At 38.0% G+C, this 16,938-nt stretch overlaps 1 protein-coding gene across 14 annotated transcripts in view; it reads right to left on the bottom strand.

Moving 5' to 3' along the window:
* PKP4 (plakophilin 4) overlaps window positions 1-16,938 on the bottom strand; it is a 246,075-nt gene that overhangs the window by 38,649 nt on the left and 190,488 nt on the right. For 10 of the 14 annotated variants that reach the window (XM_036857416.1, XM_036857422.1, XM_036857418.1 and 7 more), the window contains 4 exons: window positions 12,329-12,517; window positions 9,386-9,605; window positions 1,433-1,565; window positions 103-316 (listed from right to left, as the gene is read on the bottom strand). In XM_036857416.1, coding sequence (XP_036713311.1) covers window positions 103-316; window positions 1,433-1,565; window positions 9,386-9,605; window positions 12,329-12,517 — 756 coding nt within the window. The remainder of the gene's footprint in view (window positions 1-102; window positions 317-1,432; window positions 1,566-9,385; window positions 9,606-12,328; window positions 12,518-16,938) is intronic. The other 4 variants (XM_036857429.1, XM_036857417.1, XM_036857421.1 and 1 more) reach the window with 2 other exon arrangements.

Here is a 16,938-nt window from a genome sequence, read left to right as displayed (position 1 = left end):
CCAACCTAGAACCTCCAAGTCCTTCACGATGCCACCATACATGGGCAGAATCTAGATGGTTTTCAACATCTCCTCCAAGACATGATCACATTCTTTACCCACCTGTGACCAGCTCCCTTACTTCTGCATCAACAGATTTTCTCAACAGTCGCAACAAGGCAGGTATCCCACCAACATTCTTCATCGCGATTTTATTTTCATCTGTAGACTTGCCAAAAACAAGGTTTCGGAGGGCACCACAAGCATTCTTCTGAACTTCCAAAACTCTGTGGTCCAAAAGGTCAACCAGATGCTTGACTCCCCCTAACCTACACACCTAGAATGAAAAATATTAGGTACCGGGCCTAAGTGACATGTGGTCAATCAGAGATCAAACAAAAGTCTGTTATGGAAAGATCACGGAAAACATACAACTCCAGATCATTATAAATGATTATTTTTTATTCTAAAAAAATACAAGTTCTATAAATTTTAAGGACACTCTCTAAGATGAAGCTCTTTTCACGGGTTCATGGCTTAAAGAAGGGAAGGAAGACTTAGGTGGATTAACGGCCACATGCAGGTAGCATGGTCATACGCCAACCCTCCGAACGTACACAGGGATTATGCTGTCACTTCCAAGTGAAATGCACACATACACAAGCATAACAAAGCTGTATGCAGGGTCGATGACAACACAGGAAGAGATTTTTGACTGAAGTCATTTGCTTTCTAGAATTGTTTCTCTAGGTGACTCTCCCTAAATTTTCTTCCATATGTCACTTCATTAATATCTTATGTGAATATTTTTGGGCTTTATTTACTTCATTTACCTTTAGTCTGTAACTGTGTGTTGTTCTAAATTTTAAGGGGTGAAAAACACTTAAGTTCTGTATGACATTGCAGGAGGAAAAAAGGTCTAAAATGTTAAATCTAGCCAATATCAATGACTCACTATGTTTCTGTAAAAGCCCCAAAAGCTTAAAATCTGAAATAAAATATTCATATATGTTCAGTATTAGTAATGGTTATAAATCCTTTCCTTAATTGTGTGTTGGCACTGATTCTGACAAGAATCTCTTAAAATACATGAGTTCACAAGTACATACTATGATTTGTATCTAATAGATTTATAGAAAATACTTTAAAAATGCAGGTTAAATTGATTTTGTTTCATGTTTTATAAATAAGCTAATGAGTGGACACATGATTTGAAAATGCTAAATGTACTTCAAGAAATAATCTCATCCCAGATTTTCCCAAGAAATATTGAAATGCATAGCTGACAAGTAAAAGTAACTGGTATCAGAACACCCCTTGAAAAGGGCCTCTAGATTGCATCTGGTCATTTCTTAAGCACACAAGCACGCAGCTGCTAAACGGAAAGGCACTGCTCGGCCCTCCCCCATTCCCCACCCCGCCAACTCCGGCATCCCAGGCACTGGTCCTGTACCTCCAGCTTCACTTTGTTGTCACCAAAGCACAGGTGTTGCAGGTAGGCTGCTGCGTTTGCCTGAACTGACGGGAACTGGTGCTGCAGCATGTGAATGACTTCAGGCAACTCGGGATCACGCCAGGCAAACTCCCTGCACGAGAAAAACGCGGCTTCAGAAAGGAAGGCCCATGTTCTACTGATACACTGAACAAAACATTTGTCAGAGAAGAGAGCTCAGTGGAGACAATGGGAAGTTACAAAAATCCTAAAAGAAATATATATATATATGTATGTATGTAAATAATTTTTATGCACTGATGAACATATCACAGATGCTTATGATCTTAAAGAAATCATGATGCACAGACGCAGAGAAAGATTCAGGGTAACAAAGAGGTTCTTTTTTTTTTTTTTTTTTTTTTAATTATTTATTTTTATTTATTTATTTATGGCTGTGCTGGGTCTTCGTTTCTGTGCGAGGGCTTTCTCTAGTTGCGGCAAGTGGGGACCACTCTTCATCGCGGTGCGCGGGCCTCTCACTATCACGGCCTCTCTTGTGGCGGAGCACAGGCTCCAGACGCGCAGGCTCAGTAATTGTGGCTCACGGGCCTAGTTGCTCTGCGGCATGTGGGATCTTCCCAGACCAGGGCTTGAACCCGTGTCCCCTGCATTGGCAGGCAGACTCTCAACCACTGTGCCACCAGGGAAGCCCAAAGAGGTTCTTAATATGGGTAACTTTTCCATTCTTGTTTTCCTCCTCCTGATTCTAATTTTACGCCTTTCTACCTATGTAAGAAATTTGCAGGTGTGAGGCTCAGGTAAACAAGTGCACTTCAGCTAGGTGAGAAGTCACGCCTGAGGAGGGAGGAGGAAGAGCCAGTGGAAATACTGTGTGCCTGATGATTTTTAAGAAATTTAATATATATGGTTGCTCTTGATTATAAGAAACAGAAAACATGATAAAAAATGTTTTTGCAGTAACCCTATATCCAGAGAAAACAACTGTTGACATTTCCCACTGGTCTTTTTTTCAACATATGCAGGCAAGTGTGCACATGTGTGTGTACAGAATTTTTTTCAAAGAATTGGATTATTACTAAATAGCACATACTATTCCATGCCAGGCACTATTCTAGGCATTTTATGTATATTAGTTCATCTATCCTTAAATTGACCTTGTAGATTTGGAGGTTGAAGCAGAAGGGCTAAGTGACTTGCCTAGTGTCACCCAGCTAGTCAACAACAGAGCAACATTTGAACCCAGGCATCTGCCTTCAGAGTCTGTGCCCTCACCCCCGTGCTATCCCACTTCTTGTACAATAAGTATACAATCATATTAAATATACCTACATACTTTTATACTATGTTTTTTTCAGGTAACATCACATTGTCAGATTTTCTGATGTAACTTGATTGGCTCACTGTTTGGAATCCTTGTTAAATGTGATTTTATGCTTATGTTACATAAAGACCAGCTTCTTACAAATGGTTCACAAAGCAACAAATCTGCAAACTTTGATAACAGGATGGAGTAAACTGTTAATCAAAAATGAATTAATCCTGGGCTTCCCTGGTGGCGCAGTGGTTGAGAATCTGCCTGCCAATGCAGGGGACACGGGTTCGAGCCCTGGTCTGCGAAGATCCCACATGCCACGGAGCAGCTGGGTCCGTGAGCCACAATTACTGAGCCTGCGCGTCTGGAGCCTGTGCTCCGCAACAAGAGAGGCCGCGATAGTGAGAGGCCCGCGCACCGCGATGAAGAGTGGCCCCCGCTTGCCACAACTAGAGAAAGCCCTCGCACAGAAACGAAGACCCAACACAGCCATAAATACATAAATAAATAAATAAATAAAAATTTAAAAAAAAAACCAAAAACTTCTGCAGCTTTCCAAAAAAGAATATTTAAAAAAAAAAAAAAAAAAAAAAAAAAAAGAATTAATCCTGAAGAAACTAAAAAAAAAATCTTTAGGGGCTTCCCTGGTGGCGCAGTGGTTAAGAATCTGCCTGCCAACGCAGGGGACATGGGTTCCATCCCTGGTCCGGGAAGATCCCACATGCCGCGGAGCAACTAAGCCCGCGAGCCACAACTACTGAAGCCCGCACACCTAGAGCCCGTGCTCTGCAACAAGAGAAGCCATCGCAATGAGAAGCCTGCACACTGCAATGAAGAGTAGCCCCCGCTCGCCACAACTAGAGAAAGCCCGCTTGCAGCAACGAAGACCCAACGCAGCCAAAAATAAATAAATAAAATAAATTTATTAAAAGAAAAAAAATCTTTAAATTAATGACCCAGTGATACTTCTATGGCCCAGTTTTTAAAGGTCCACAGCCTCTCTGGGAAGGCTCCAGTATGAATTGGTTCATCCACTACAGAGGGTCAGGTCATTCCATACCTGCACACACACATTCATATCACACATTAGTGCATTCTTACTATGCTACAGGTGCCAGAACAGGTGCTGGAGATACAAACATTGAATAAGACATGATTTTATGTATAGGGGCTTGTATGCCAAACTAAAAAAGTTTAGTCTTAATAGCAATAACATGAATTATTACTTACTGAGCTTATCTGTGTCAGGTATTCTGTCAAGAGCTTTATAGATATTATCTCACTTACCTTGACTGTTGCCCCATGAGGTAGGCACTATCAAATAACATCAGATATAGATAGACGAGGAACCCGGGAATAGTAATTAAGAGGTGGAGGTTAGTGGTCTAATATGTTATCACCACGCACAAGGAACAGAAAGCTGGTGGAGGTCTTAAAGCAGAAGAGTGAGAGAATGCAACAAGGTCACATTTATAAGGAAGATAACTCTGGTGGCTAAGTAGAGAATATAATAGAATCAAAAAAGACTGGTGGCAAGGAGACTATCCACTATCCCCACATTTGCTCAAAATAGGACCATCCTTGATTTTTCTCTTTCTCTTATCTTTCTCATCCAATCCATCAGCAAACTCTGTTGACTATCTCCAAAATATTTAATATAAACCAAATCCATCCACTCTTACTATCTTGGCTGGACCCTCTACACGCCACTTACATGTTCTCTCTGCTTCAAATATCACTCCCTCCCCCATCTATTCTTTGCACGGCAACCAGATGATCTACTGAAAACTGAGATCAAGGGTGAGATGGAGATTTCCGGCTTGGGGAACAGACTGGATGATGATGATGTCATTAACAGGCATTAAGAAAACCATAAATGCCGAGAGGCAGGATAACGCAGCAGAAAAAGCACAGAATTTGGAGTTAGATTGCCTATGTTTAAGTCCCAGGTCCTTCAATTGTGATGTGATTTTCAAAACCATTTACATAGAACTTCAGTTTCCCCATCTGTAAATTAGGACCAATAAAACTATCATGTCTAACTTCTCCTTAGGCTGGCTATGATGACTAAATTGTGGTGATGTATATTAAAGTAGTTTACGTACTTTGCATTATGAAAGATGTTTTACTAATATTCGTCATCCCTGAAAAATGAACTATACTATGTTAACTATTTCTGATGAAAATCTATCTAAAGTCTATTATGTATAAATCTGTAAGGTAATTAACAGAGTGCAAGGAGTGTGATTTAATCTTTCCTTGATGACTCAGTCATTACAAATACACATTTCTGTTCTCTTTAAATGGCACAGGGATGGTCAAGATTTCCTAGCATCCTTGGGTGCCTCCTGAGCCAGACAACACAAAGGGTGGGCTCCCGCTGGAGATGGGCAGTTAGGCTCAGTTGACACCAACTCCAACCTTGATTTTCAGCAGAAATTTACCCTGGAAAGACTTCTATCAATTCATGGGCTGGCTGGATGGCATCAATGCTTGCCAAGATTTGCTTCATTAAAACCTAAGCCCAGACTATCATGGTTTTTAGCCATGATAGAGTAGTAACCAGTACTGGACTTTGCCTTCCTACCATAAACAACCATTAAACTGGACTAAATGTGTGAGGAAACTGTTTTCAGGCCCTAGACAACAAGTAACACAAGAATGTAATCCTTGAAGGGGCGGGGGCATCACCCTGGGAACCCCATACTCACTTGGCTTTCTGCCTGAGGGCACTTTTTGGATCATGGCACAGGAAGCAAGTCCAAATGGGCATGATGGTCTAAGTGAACTGAGGGGGAAAGATTGGAATTTGGAGATGCTAAAGAGGTTAAAATTTGCAGGGCAGGATACTGGAGAGGAGAGAGCTATGCAGAGGAGATTTAACAAGTCTGTGCAAGGATTACGCACAAGTCGTTAGTTGAGCACTGGGCTGTACATGTGCCTTGCATGTACATGTACAGGTCTGGTGGAGAATAGCTGCTGCTGGAATGAGAACGGAACCAGGAGTTGTTGGACTTCCAGCCCAGTCATAGTGCAGACCTCACCGATCACCTCAGCATTTAGTCTCCACAAAGGCCATGTTTAGGGGTAAGAACCATTCCACAGAGTCAGGGCCATGTTCTACGAGTAAAATAAATTTAAAATAGACCTGTCCTAGCAAAGAACAGAACCAATTGTGACAGGATCAAAAGCATTTGTCAGTAATTTAGTTATTTTCCACAACGAAACTTAGAATCCTAAGAGGAGACAACATACTACAGAGTCCCTACAATGTATTATCCACAACAATCAGCATATAATTTAAAACTGTTAAGGCATAAGAAGAAACAGAAAAATGTGACTCTCAAAGATGTAAACAAACAAATAGAAACAGACCCAGAGAAAACTTAGATGTTGGAATGATCAGAGGACTTTTAAAATGGTTTTTATAAATGTGCTCAAAGACGTAAAGCAAAAGATGTATGTAAGGAGTGAATAGATGGGGAATGTCATCAGAGACATGAAAACTACAAAAAAGCCAAATTAAAGTGTCAGAAAAAAAATCCACTGGACAGGCTTAACAACTGACTGGAGACCACAGAAGAAAAACACAGCAAATCTGAAGACAGATTAATTAAAAAAAAAAAAAAATCCAATATGAAGGATACAGAGAAAAAAGATTAAAAAAAAAAAAGAACAGAACTTCAGTAACCTGTGAGATGATGTCAAGTTATCCCAGGAGAGGAGAGTGAATTTTGGGCCAGAAAAAATATTTACAGAAATAATGGTTGAATATGTCCCAATTTTGGTAAAATCATCAACTAAATTTAAAGAATCTCAGTGAATCCCAAGCAGGTTAAATGTAAAGAAAACTATGCCTAGGCTTGTTAGAGTAAAACTGCTGAAGGTCAACAATAATAAGAAAAGTCTGAAAGGCAGCCAGAGAGAAGATACATTGCATAATGAGAAGAATAGTACAAATGTTGGCTGACTTCTCATCAGAAACAATGGAGGTCTGAAGACAAGGAACAACATCCTTTAAAGGACTGAAAAAAAAAACAAACCCTGTTAAGCCTGAATTTTATATCTAGCAAAAGTATCCTTTAAAAACGAGTAAATAAAAACACTTTCAGACAAATTAAAGCTGAGAGAATGTGTTGCCAGCAGACATGCAACACAAGAAAGGCTAAAGAAAATTCTTCAGGCTGAAGGGAAATGAGTGGAGACGGGAACTAGAATTTATAGGAAGACATGAAGAGAACTATTTACAAATAAGTATGCAGGTGAATATAAAGACCATCTTTTTAACTTAGCTTAATTTCTTTAAAAGACAACTGACTATTTACAGTAAAAATAACAACACTATATTATGGGTTTTATAATGTATGTAGAAGTAAAATATTTGACAACAACATAAAGGTCAAGGAGATGGTAAATGGAATTATTCTGTTGAATGTCACAGCTGAAGCCCTCCTCAAAAAGAACACCATGAATGCTGTCATTCTTTCAGTCACTGTCACTTTCCATAACAAGTACTTTGTTACTCCTTTCAGATGAATTATTTGTACTATTAATAAATTTTGCTTCCAAACTAGACAATTATTAAAAAAAAACTCATACATTTCCTTTTATGTATAAAACATCAACAACTTCTTAAGTCTTATAGGGTAATTTTCAGGTTAAATATAACGTAGCATTAATGACAGAGGAAATAAGTTTAGAAGTGAATAAAAATAGTAAAATTTGCTATTATTAAAACTAAAAATTAAGTAATAATTATCATGAGTTTTTATTTCATGGTTTGACTATTCAAACTTTAAACTCACTTGGATTCCAGTTTCAAATAAATAAATGCACCTATTATAATAAGATAATCATTTATTCATCTTACAAAATGCATTATCAGTAAAGTTTCACACAATCAAAGCTAGCCATAACAGTTTTATGCATTAGACTATGAAATTATCATACTATGAATAACTGAAGTATATTATCAGACACGAAATCCTTGTTTATAATGAATCAGCTCATATCAGAGGTCAAAACTGAAGTCTTCAGGAATGCATACTAAACTCAAAGCTCTTCTCATATTTCACTGCTTTTCTGGGTAGCTATTCTTTTCTCTGCAGATTCAGCCAAGGTATGGTCTAAATTACGCACAATTCAAAACCCTTTTGAGAATTTCTGTATCTAGTAGGGTGCCCTAGTCTGTTGTTCTTGTGAGGACTTCAAAAAGATTCCACATGCCGCAGAGCAACTAAGCCCATGCGCCACAACTACTGAGCCTGTACTCTAAAGCATGTGAGCCACAACTACTGAGCCCACACTCCACAACAAGAGAAGCCACTGCAATGAGAAGCCTGCGCACCGCAAAGAAGAGTAGCCCCCGCTCGCTGCAACTAGAAAAAGCCCGTGTGCAGCAACGAAGACCCAACGCAGCCAAAAATAAATAAGTAAACAAATAAACAAATAAATTAAAAAAAGAAAAGAACAAAAAACAAAATCATGTAAAAAATTTTTGATTTAATTATATTGGAGGTGCTATTAGACAAATTATTTTTAAAAATCCTTAAAATAACAGAAGGGTGGCAAATAGGAATAGCAGAACCAAATGTATGCATACACTGTAAAATATTTTAGGCAAAAGAGTGAATATAGGTGGAGTGGTTTTAGTGAAGCAGTGAAGCCTTTAGTGAAGGCTTCCCATTCAACTCAAAAGTACCTTAGGTTATTCTGTTTTAATAACCAAATCTCACTCATGCTTTTAATTCATTAGAGTAAGCTGGCAGGCTGCTATAAATGAATTGATAATTATAACAATCTTTCAGTGAAACAACTATTTGTGGGCAAAGAGTGAATGAAATCTTGCTAATATATGCCTTAAAGTAACACTCAAGCTGCTTAAAATTTAGAAATAATTTCACTCTTTCAGAAGCTAAAATTCTCTTTTAGTTTCTAAATATCTTTATTTCCTGAATATTTTAAATGACTTTCATTAAAGAGATGAGGCTAGTTTTTCAAAATCAATCAAGTACTAAATGACTCATCTTAATAAAACATGTTTTCTACATGGCCAAATAAAATTAAAAGCAGGAAACATCTATTATTTGCCAAATATTTTTTGCTCATGAGATGTGAGAATTTCTTGTAAACTATTTTCCCTTAAATGGCAGAAAGCTTTTCAAAGGACCTAGTTAATAAAAGCACAGCACGGCGCTGACCAATATGATTCAAAATGTACATGACACTGGTCTTCCCCAGTTTAAAACAACCATATGCATTTTCTGAAGCCATCATTTAAGAAGTCAGCCAAGATAAAGGAAGAGGCATAAATGATCCTTTAAAATCTTTTGTGTAATTCAGACTAAGAGGCTATCCCAGGTAGCTGCCTTGATGAAGTATTTCAATTGTGGATGCTGCAGATATTCACACAGGCCTGTGCATTCTCTAACTTATTATTAAAGCACTGAAAGAAGGAATCTATCTCTAAAGTGAAATTAACCTCAATGACCTACAGTGCTGGAAAACAACTGGAAATATTAGAGATAAGGAGTTACTGATATTATAACGGACACGGCAACTTGAAAAAAGTCAGAATGAAGGAACTAGTTGACTCCTGAGATACGGGAGCATTCTGGAGACTCATAACCAGTACTTGCCTGGGATCTTTCTGAATGCTGTCTATTGATGGGGATCTCGTGGTGCCATCATCAGCTGGTGCTATGTGCTGAAGCCTGTTATAACTGCACTCTTGCACTCGGTATTGTATTGGCCTGTAGGGCTCCGCATAGGTAGCTGTTGTGTTCAGAGCATAATTATTTCTTTGGTATGTAAGGGTACTTCGTTGGCTGGACGTCCTTTGCAGATTTCCAACACCTACTAGAAAGTCAGCATTTTAAAAAAGATTAGTATGTTCTCTACAAAGTGATACTTTTCAAAGTCAAAATAGTTTTAGTTTTAAGAAGGGTTAAGTTTTTAACAATTATATAAATTGCTTACTTTTAGATATTACCAATCTAGCTCATTAGTGCTAACAAAGGCACTGAAGTTTTTAACATAACACAAACGATATTTATGTCAATTTTATTAGCAGGAAAGAGCAAAAATGAAACTATAAATCTGCTTACACAGTAGGTCTTAATATGTTTAAGATTTAGTAACAGAACTGAAAGTTAAATAAAGGAAAATAATTAATCTTAGAAATAAATAACAAAAATTCACAACTACATTTTAGCAATAAAAGACAAGTAAGAGGGCTTCCCTGGTGGCGCAGCGGTTGAGAATCTGCCTGCCAATGCAGGGGACACGGGTTCAAGCCCTGGTCTGGGAAGATCCCACATGCCACGGAGCAACTGGGCCCGTGAGCCACAATTACTGAGCCTGCGCGTCTGGAGCCTGTGCTCCACAACGAGGGGCCGCGATGGTGAGAGGCCCGCGCACCGCGATGAGGAGTGGCCCCCGCTTGCCACAACTAGAGAAAGCCCTCGCACGGAATTAAAAAAAAAAAAAAAAAAAAAAAAAGACAAGTAAGATATTCAAACTTAGATAACTGAAACCGTCAAACTTTGGACACCTAGTGAATACAGGTTACGTATTTTTTTTTTTTTAATTTATTTCTTTATTTCTTTTTGGGTGTGTTGGGTCTTCGTTTCTGTGCGAGGGCTTCTCCAGTTGCGGCAAGTGGGGGCCACTCTTCATCGCGGTGCGCGGGCCTCTCACTATTGCGGCCTCTCTTGTTGCGGAGCACAGGCTCCAGACGCGCAGGCTCAGTAATTGTGGCTCACGGGCCCAGTTGCTCCGCGACATGTGGGATCTTCCCAGACCAGGGCTCGAACCAGTGTCCCCTGCATTGGCAGGCAGATTCTCAACCACTGTGCCACCAGGGAAGCCCCAGGTTACGTATTTTGATATATATTTTATTTATAGACTTGTGTATTTTGATAACATTGGAAAATATACTTCACAGGAAAGAAGACTGATATATCAAATTCTTCTAAAGCTACTCCCTAAAATTATTGCATGATGCTATGTATAAAGTACTGTACATTGTATTTAACCTTTCTTTCCAAATTATTGCAGTAGGTATCTCGCCAATGATTGTGTTCATATTCTTCCTGCAATTAACATATTTTAACACTATTTACTTCTTAATCCTAATAAAGAAATTCTTCAATTTACAGAACATAATGAGTGAAATATTTCTTCACTAACATCTATTAAAAATTGGTACATTCTGGGCTTCCCTGGTGGCGCAGTGGTTGAGAATCTGCCTGCCAATGCAGGGGACACGGGTTCGAGCCCTGGTCTGGGAAGATCCCACATGCCGCGGAGCAACTAGGCCTGTGAGCCACAACTACTGAGCCTGCGCGTCTGGAGCCTGTGCTCCACAACAAGAGAGGCCGCGATAGTGAGAGGCCCGCGCACCGCGATGAAGAGTGGCCCCGCTTGCCACAACTAGAGAAAGCCCTCGCATAGAAACGAAGACCCAACACAGCCATAAATAAATAAATAAACAAATACTTAAAAAAAAAAAAGAAGAAAAAAAAATTGGTACATTCTATCAGAAGAAAAATACCACAATGGACCAAATTGTCAGTTTTTGGCAAAGAACCAATTCAAATACAGTCTTCTCCCTCATGGTGTTCTGTGAGGTATGGCTCCTAGAGCTGTGTGCCTTTAGGGCATTATCATTGCTACCTGGAATTCATTTATGGGCACGTTAATAAATCTGTACTAACTCTTTTTTTTTTAAAAGCAGCCTCTTGGGACTTTATAAGCCACACCCGTAGCACAATCTGGCAGCTCACATGGCCACAGGCTCTAGCTTCTGCTCTATTAGCCGCTACAGTGTGGCACAAATGTGAGTCTGGGGGTGCAAGGGTGTGATGCACTAGCTGCTTATTTTTCTTCTTATTTTTAAAATTATTATTATTATTTTTTGGCTGTGCCACGTGGTTATGTGGGATCTTAGTTCCCCAACCATGGCTCAAACCTGGGCCCCCTGCAGTGGAAGCACACAGTTTAACCACTGGACCCCTGGGGAATTCCTGCTCCCTATTTTTATAACTGCCATCATTGCATTCTGTCCTAGATTGAGTCTATCATAAGGAATATTTATTTTACGTTCTATCACATAAGAATTCAGAAGAGATTCAGTAACGAAAAAAGAGTAATACCAAACACACTTGGGCTACATACATGCTAAATCAAAGATAAGCCAATAGCTCACGTAGGGATTTTCTCTAAATACGTGTTCTAGGAAACAAAAATTACAAAGAAATATTCCAAAAAAGGCTTTCCTTTCTATATCTGATATGCTTCCAACCTGAGGAGTCGGATTTATAGCTCAACAAACTTATTTGTGAATTAAAGTATAATCACTGTGTTCATTGATCAGATTGAACTAAGGGAAAAATATATCACCTATAAATAGGTACTAAATGAACTTCTGTTTTACTGTTTATTGATTTGCTTTCACAGCTGCTTATCTGACAACCAAATGGGCGATATGAATTCATTCTAACAGGAAATCCATCTCAATAAAATCCTCTACTCTTGGGCTGGTGAAATTGGGAAAGCAGCTGAACAGAGCTGATGCCCACCCGAACCTGTGCGGTACAGTGCTGTCTGCGATCCTTGGAGCTCCACGGTTCCGTGGTTTGGGCTGCGGTAAACTGGGCTGTAATAGGTCCTCCCCTCATAGATAGGAGTGATGTGCAAGTCCGGAGACACAGCTGAACGAAGGTCTTGTCCAAGCTGGCTGTGCTGACTAGCATAGGAACTCCGTAAGCCTACAGGCAGGAAAATTACATCATTAAAAAACTTGAACACTGTGGTGAGGTTACAAGTATAACTCCTAAACAACAGGACCAAATGCTGAGTCTAAACACCAAACCTAGTGAGTTTCACAAAAGAGGGATGACAGATCTGAATGGGATACCGTATACATTCTAAAAATAAAACTTTCTCCTCTGGCAGCAGGATAAAAGTAAATTTTCTAAAAAAAATATAAGAAATTATTAAATGGTTTGATACTCTGAAATTCATCCCCCAACTGTAAGCTATTTTATGATGGTGACCAAAAAGAGAGCGCCGTCATGTCCCACACCTCTTTAAATCACAACACTTAAGACGACACCTACATAATAGCGCTTAGAAATAGGCTGATGTTCAAGAACTGTTCTGAACTTTGTCTCAATTCATTCATCCATGATTTTTATAGAAAAAGGCGAAATTTTACGTTACAAAGTTTAAAATATCATCAGCGAACTAATAAGATTTATAAAGTATTATTTTATTATTTGTTATCACAATTAAAAAAAAACAAAAAACCAAAACAAGTGTTTTTCCAGGAATCCAAATACCAGATTCTTGTTTACCTTCTTTCTAATGTAAAGGAAAAGTACAAAGTTAGTGTATTAAGTCATTTCAAATACTCTCATCCAAATTATTAATAATTAATGCAAATTTCAAACCCAAACATGTTATTTTCTTTAAAAAAGTGAATTAGTATATTCTACATTATGATGTTCAGAAATATGTGATTTGTCATCATTCATTAGTAAGTAAAATTTGTCACTTGGTAAGAATACCAACTAAGGTTACATTCCAAATACGAGCAAGGAAAAGCACAAACATATCTGAAGTCAGTCAGCATATATTCGCTCTTAAAAAGACTGCAAATAATCAACACAGTAACTAATTGCCAAAAGATACAATCGCTCACATCTTGCTAGCTCAGTTAATCATATCACAACTAAAAGTGAATGGGCCTGAATGTGAGTGATAATTGCATGTTGCTTAGTGAGGAGTAGCAAGAAAGTTAATACATAAAAGCTTCTAAAATGAATGATTATTACCAACCCCGGACAGCAATGTGACATGGGAAGAAATTAAATGAACAAATGTGGGTTTTGGCTACTGACTCCTCACTTGCTAAAATGAAGATCACAGGTTTATACAATCTTATAATTGGGAGCTCATTCAGCCAAATCTTCCCATTTTAAAATTGAGGAAACAGAGCCAAAAAGGAAATGTAATTCATCCCCTTCAGAGAGCTACTTCCTGGTAGGGCTGAGAGGAAGCCCCCTCCATGATCTGTCATTGCACTGGACAAAGCTATTTCTCAAGGATCAATGAGACATGGTGTGAGAAACCTTGAACTGGACAGAGCCCTCCACAGACATAAGGTTAAGGAGGGAGGTTAGCTCACCAGGGGTTCATGGAAACCCATGTAACTCTAAAGACCATATTATGATTGCTGTTGTAAAGTTCTCATCTGAGGATTTCAGCTTTTTATTCACTGGCAGATTTCTCATTCTTAGCACAGTATAAACTCCATTTCTTTATAGAGCCATGCAACAAAAGTTGCAGGCATTGATTTTGTTAATGGTGACATAAAGTGGGCAGGAAAATGCACCTAGTTCTTGGAAATCTTATCAGTATGAGGCATTATTTTAATATTCAGTAGAGCCCTTGATTTACTGTGAGACTCTGAGGATCACAAACACTTGGGCAGAGGCGAGCTGAGCCCTGCATGCTCCTAGAGTTGGCTAAGCCACCTCGGCTCACCACCAGAGTGATGTGAAAAGAGACCAAAGCATTCTGCCCCGTTCAGAATGTGATATTCTCACTGTGCCAGGATCTAGCTGGAGTCTTCACTGGAATCCATATAATATGAAAACTTTCATAAACATTTACTATGATTTCACAAGAAAGGTAACCAAATGAGTTTGTTACCACTTAGAACTATAAAAAGGATCCAGTAAACAGCCTCCTGTTACCGGATTATTAGTGAGATGAAATGACTGTATGTGATAGACTATAACGGGAAATAAAATCTTAAGAATTATAGTGAAATAGCAATTTCTTGATATTAGAAATCTTTGTGAATAACATTATGATGGTAAATATTTTTGTTTACCTACTCATGCATTAAAACAAAAACACACACTACTATAGATTAACATTTAAAAAATTATAAAATTACATAGCCCCTGTAAAATGATTGTGCAGAAAGGCTATTATAACTTAGTATCTTTTAAACTGGAAGACAATATGTTGCAATTCCACAAATACATACTAGTTTACCTACTTCAATGATATATTCCTTGTGATTTAAAACCTTTATATTTTAAGTCAGTGAAAACAAACATAAATTTATCTTCCAAATATGAATTCTTCTTATTCTCAAAACTTGTCTTGATATGCTATGATTATACTGAAATGAATATTTTCAGGCAGACATATTTTTCTGTTGTAGGAAGTAATTTATATACATCACTTAAATTATGATCACCAAATATCCAAGTGTCTGAATCTATTATAAAATATTGCTTTAGGCTTATCAATTAGCAGGTTATTAAGCCTTTGAAATCAGAAGCATAGTAAATATAATGAGAAGCACATCACTTTCTAAAATAAGAAAAAAAAGAGAGGAATTTACAAATTAGGATCCACATTCAGACTAATTGGGCAGGTAGCTAGATGATTGAAACCAAAGCATCCCTAGAACATTTTAAGAAACCCTTTGCTTCTTTGGAAGACTGTCATATTCTAGGGGAAAAAAACCCATAATGGGCTACGTATAATTTTTTCCCCCTGAAACATAAAGTCTAACTTCACCTGCATTGTCAGAGAAGCAGGTTTTTTAAACCAAAGGAGAACAGCCCTCTAGGGTTAAACATGGAGACAGTCCTTTATGTGCTCACTTTCTTTCCTGGGCTTCCTCTTCACTCTACTGCAAACATAGATTTCTGCACAGCTGTTGTTCACATACACGGGGCGGGGCTGGGGCACAGAAATCCTCAGAACTATTTATCTCTTAAGGTTTCCTTCAGAGGCAGAATGTCGTAAATGATTCCACCTCACTTTGCTGCATATTTTTCAGTGGCATGTCAGAAAATATCTAAGGCAAGGACACCCCTCTAACGGCTGAATGAAAAAGAGGCAGTTTCTCCACTAGGAATTTCCTTGAGCTCAAAATCAAGTTCAATATTAATTCTTTGTGCAAGATTCTTCAATTAGAAAATTTCAAAAAGGCTTTACCTTTCCCAGAAGCCATAAGGAAAGGATATTAATTTTACTTCACAAAATATTAAAAACTTCTGTAAATAAGAAATACCAAAAACAAAGTCAAAAGACAAATTACAAAATGAGAAAAATACTTGAGAAGTATATTACAAGGGGTTAATTTATTTCAAGTATAAAAAGCATTTACAAATTTAAAAAATAGACAAAAGACCTGAACTCACGGTTTGCAGAAAAGCAATAAAATGGCTGACAAACATATGAAATCATCAACCTCAGTCATTACTCAACACAGGCCACTTAAAACAATGAGGTACAGCTTTTTAATTGCCAGACTGGCAAAGATGAAACTCTTTGACAACATGCAGTGCTAGTGAAGGTGTAGGGAACACGCGCTCAAACTACTGGTGTAAACAGAAATCCATAAAACCTTCCTGGGGGCAATTTGACAGTATTTCATTAAGAAAATATACACACATATTTTGATCCAGCAATTCTACTTCAAGAAATGGATCCCATAGTTATCTTAGTACCTATGTGCAAATATGCAGGCAGAATAATATATATTGCATCATTGTCTCTAACAGCTAAAAATGAGAAAACCTAAATGTCCATTAACAGCAAAGTGATTAAATTATAATACATCTATAAAATAGGGTCCTAGGCATCCCTTGAGAGAATGAAGTAGAACTCTCAGACATGTTTAAAAATGAACAAGGTATAGAAGATATATATAATAGAATTCCAACAGCATTAAAAAAAAAAAAAAGAAACACAATGTGTGCACATTTGTATGTAATGTATATACTCATATATGTAATCAAACATTCTGGAAGATACATAAACTGGTGAGTGGGACTGGGTGAGGGTAAAGAGAAGGCTGAGACTTTCACTTCTCAGTTCACATTTCCCTGCATAGTTTGAATTTTTTTTTTACCATTATGTACATGTTACTTTTAAAATATAATTTAGAACACTAGTTAAAGATGAATTCATTTTAATCAAAAGAACAAGTCTATACATCATGTAGGATACCCGCCATGAAAAAACCCTGAAGGAAACAGTTGGACTACCAGTGACCTGGTTGGTGCCTTTCTGATTTAACACAAGTGGCATTTGAAGGTAATTCATAAGAAATTTGTGCACTTCCCATCAGGATGCTAAAAATCAAGGCAGTAAGTGA

The sequence above is a fragment of the Balaenoptera musculus genome, chromosome 7, assembly GCF_009873245.2.
Source record: "Balaenoptera musculus isolate JJ_BM4_2016_0621 chromosome 7, mBalMus1.pri.v3, whole genome shotgun sequence".
Taxonomy (NCBI): domain Eukaryota; kingdom Metazoa; phylum Chordata; class Mammalia; order Artiodactyla; family Balaenopteridae; genus Balaenoptera; species Balaenoptera musculus.
The sequence above is the reverse complement of the archived record's forward strand: the minus strand, read 5'-3'. Positions and strand labels throughout refer to the sequence as shown.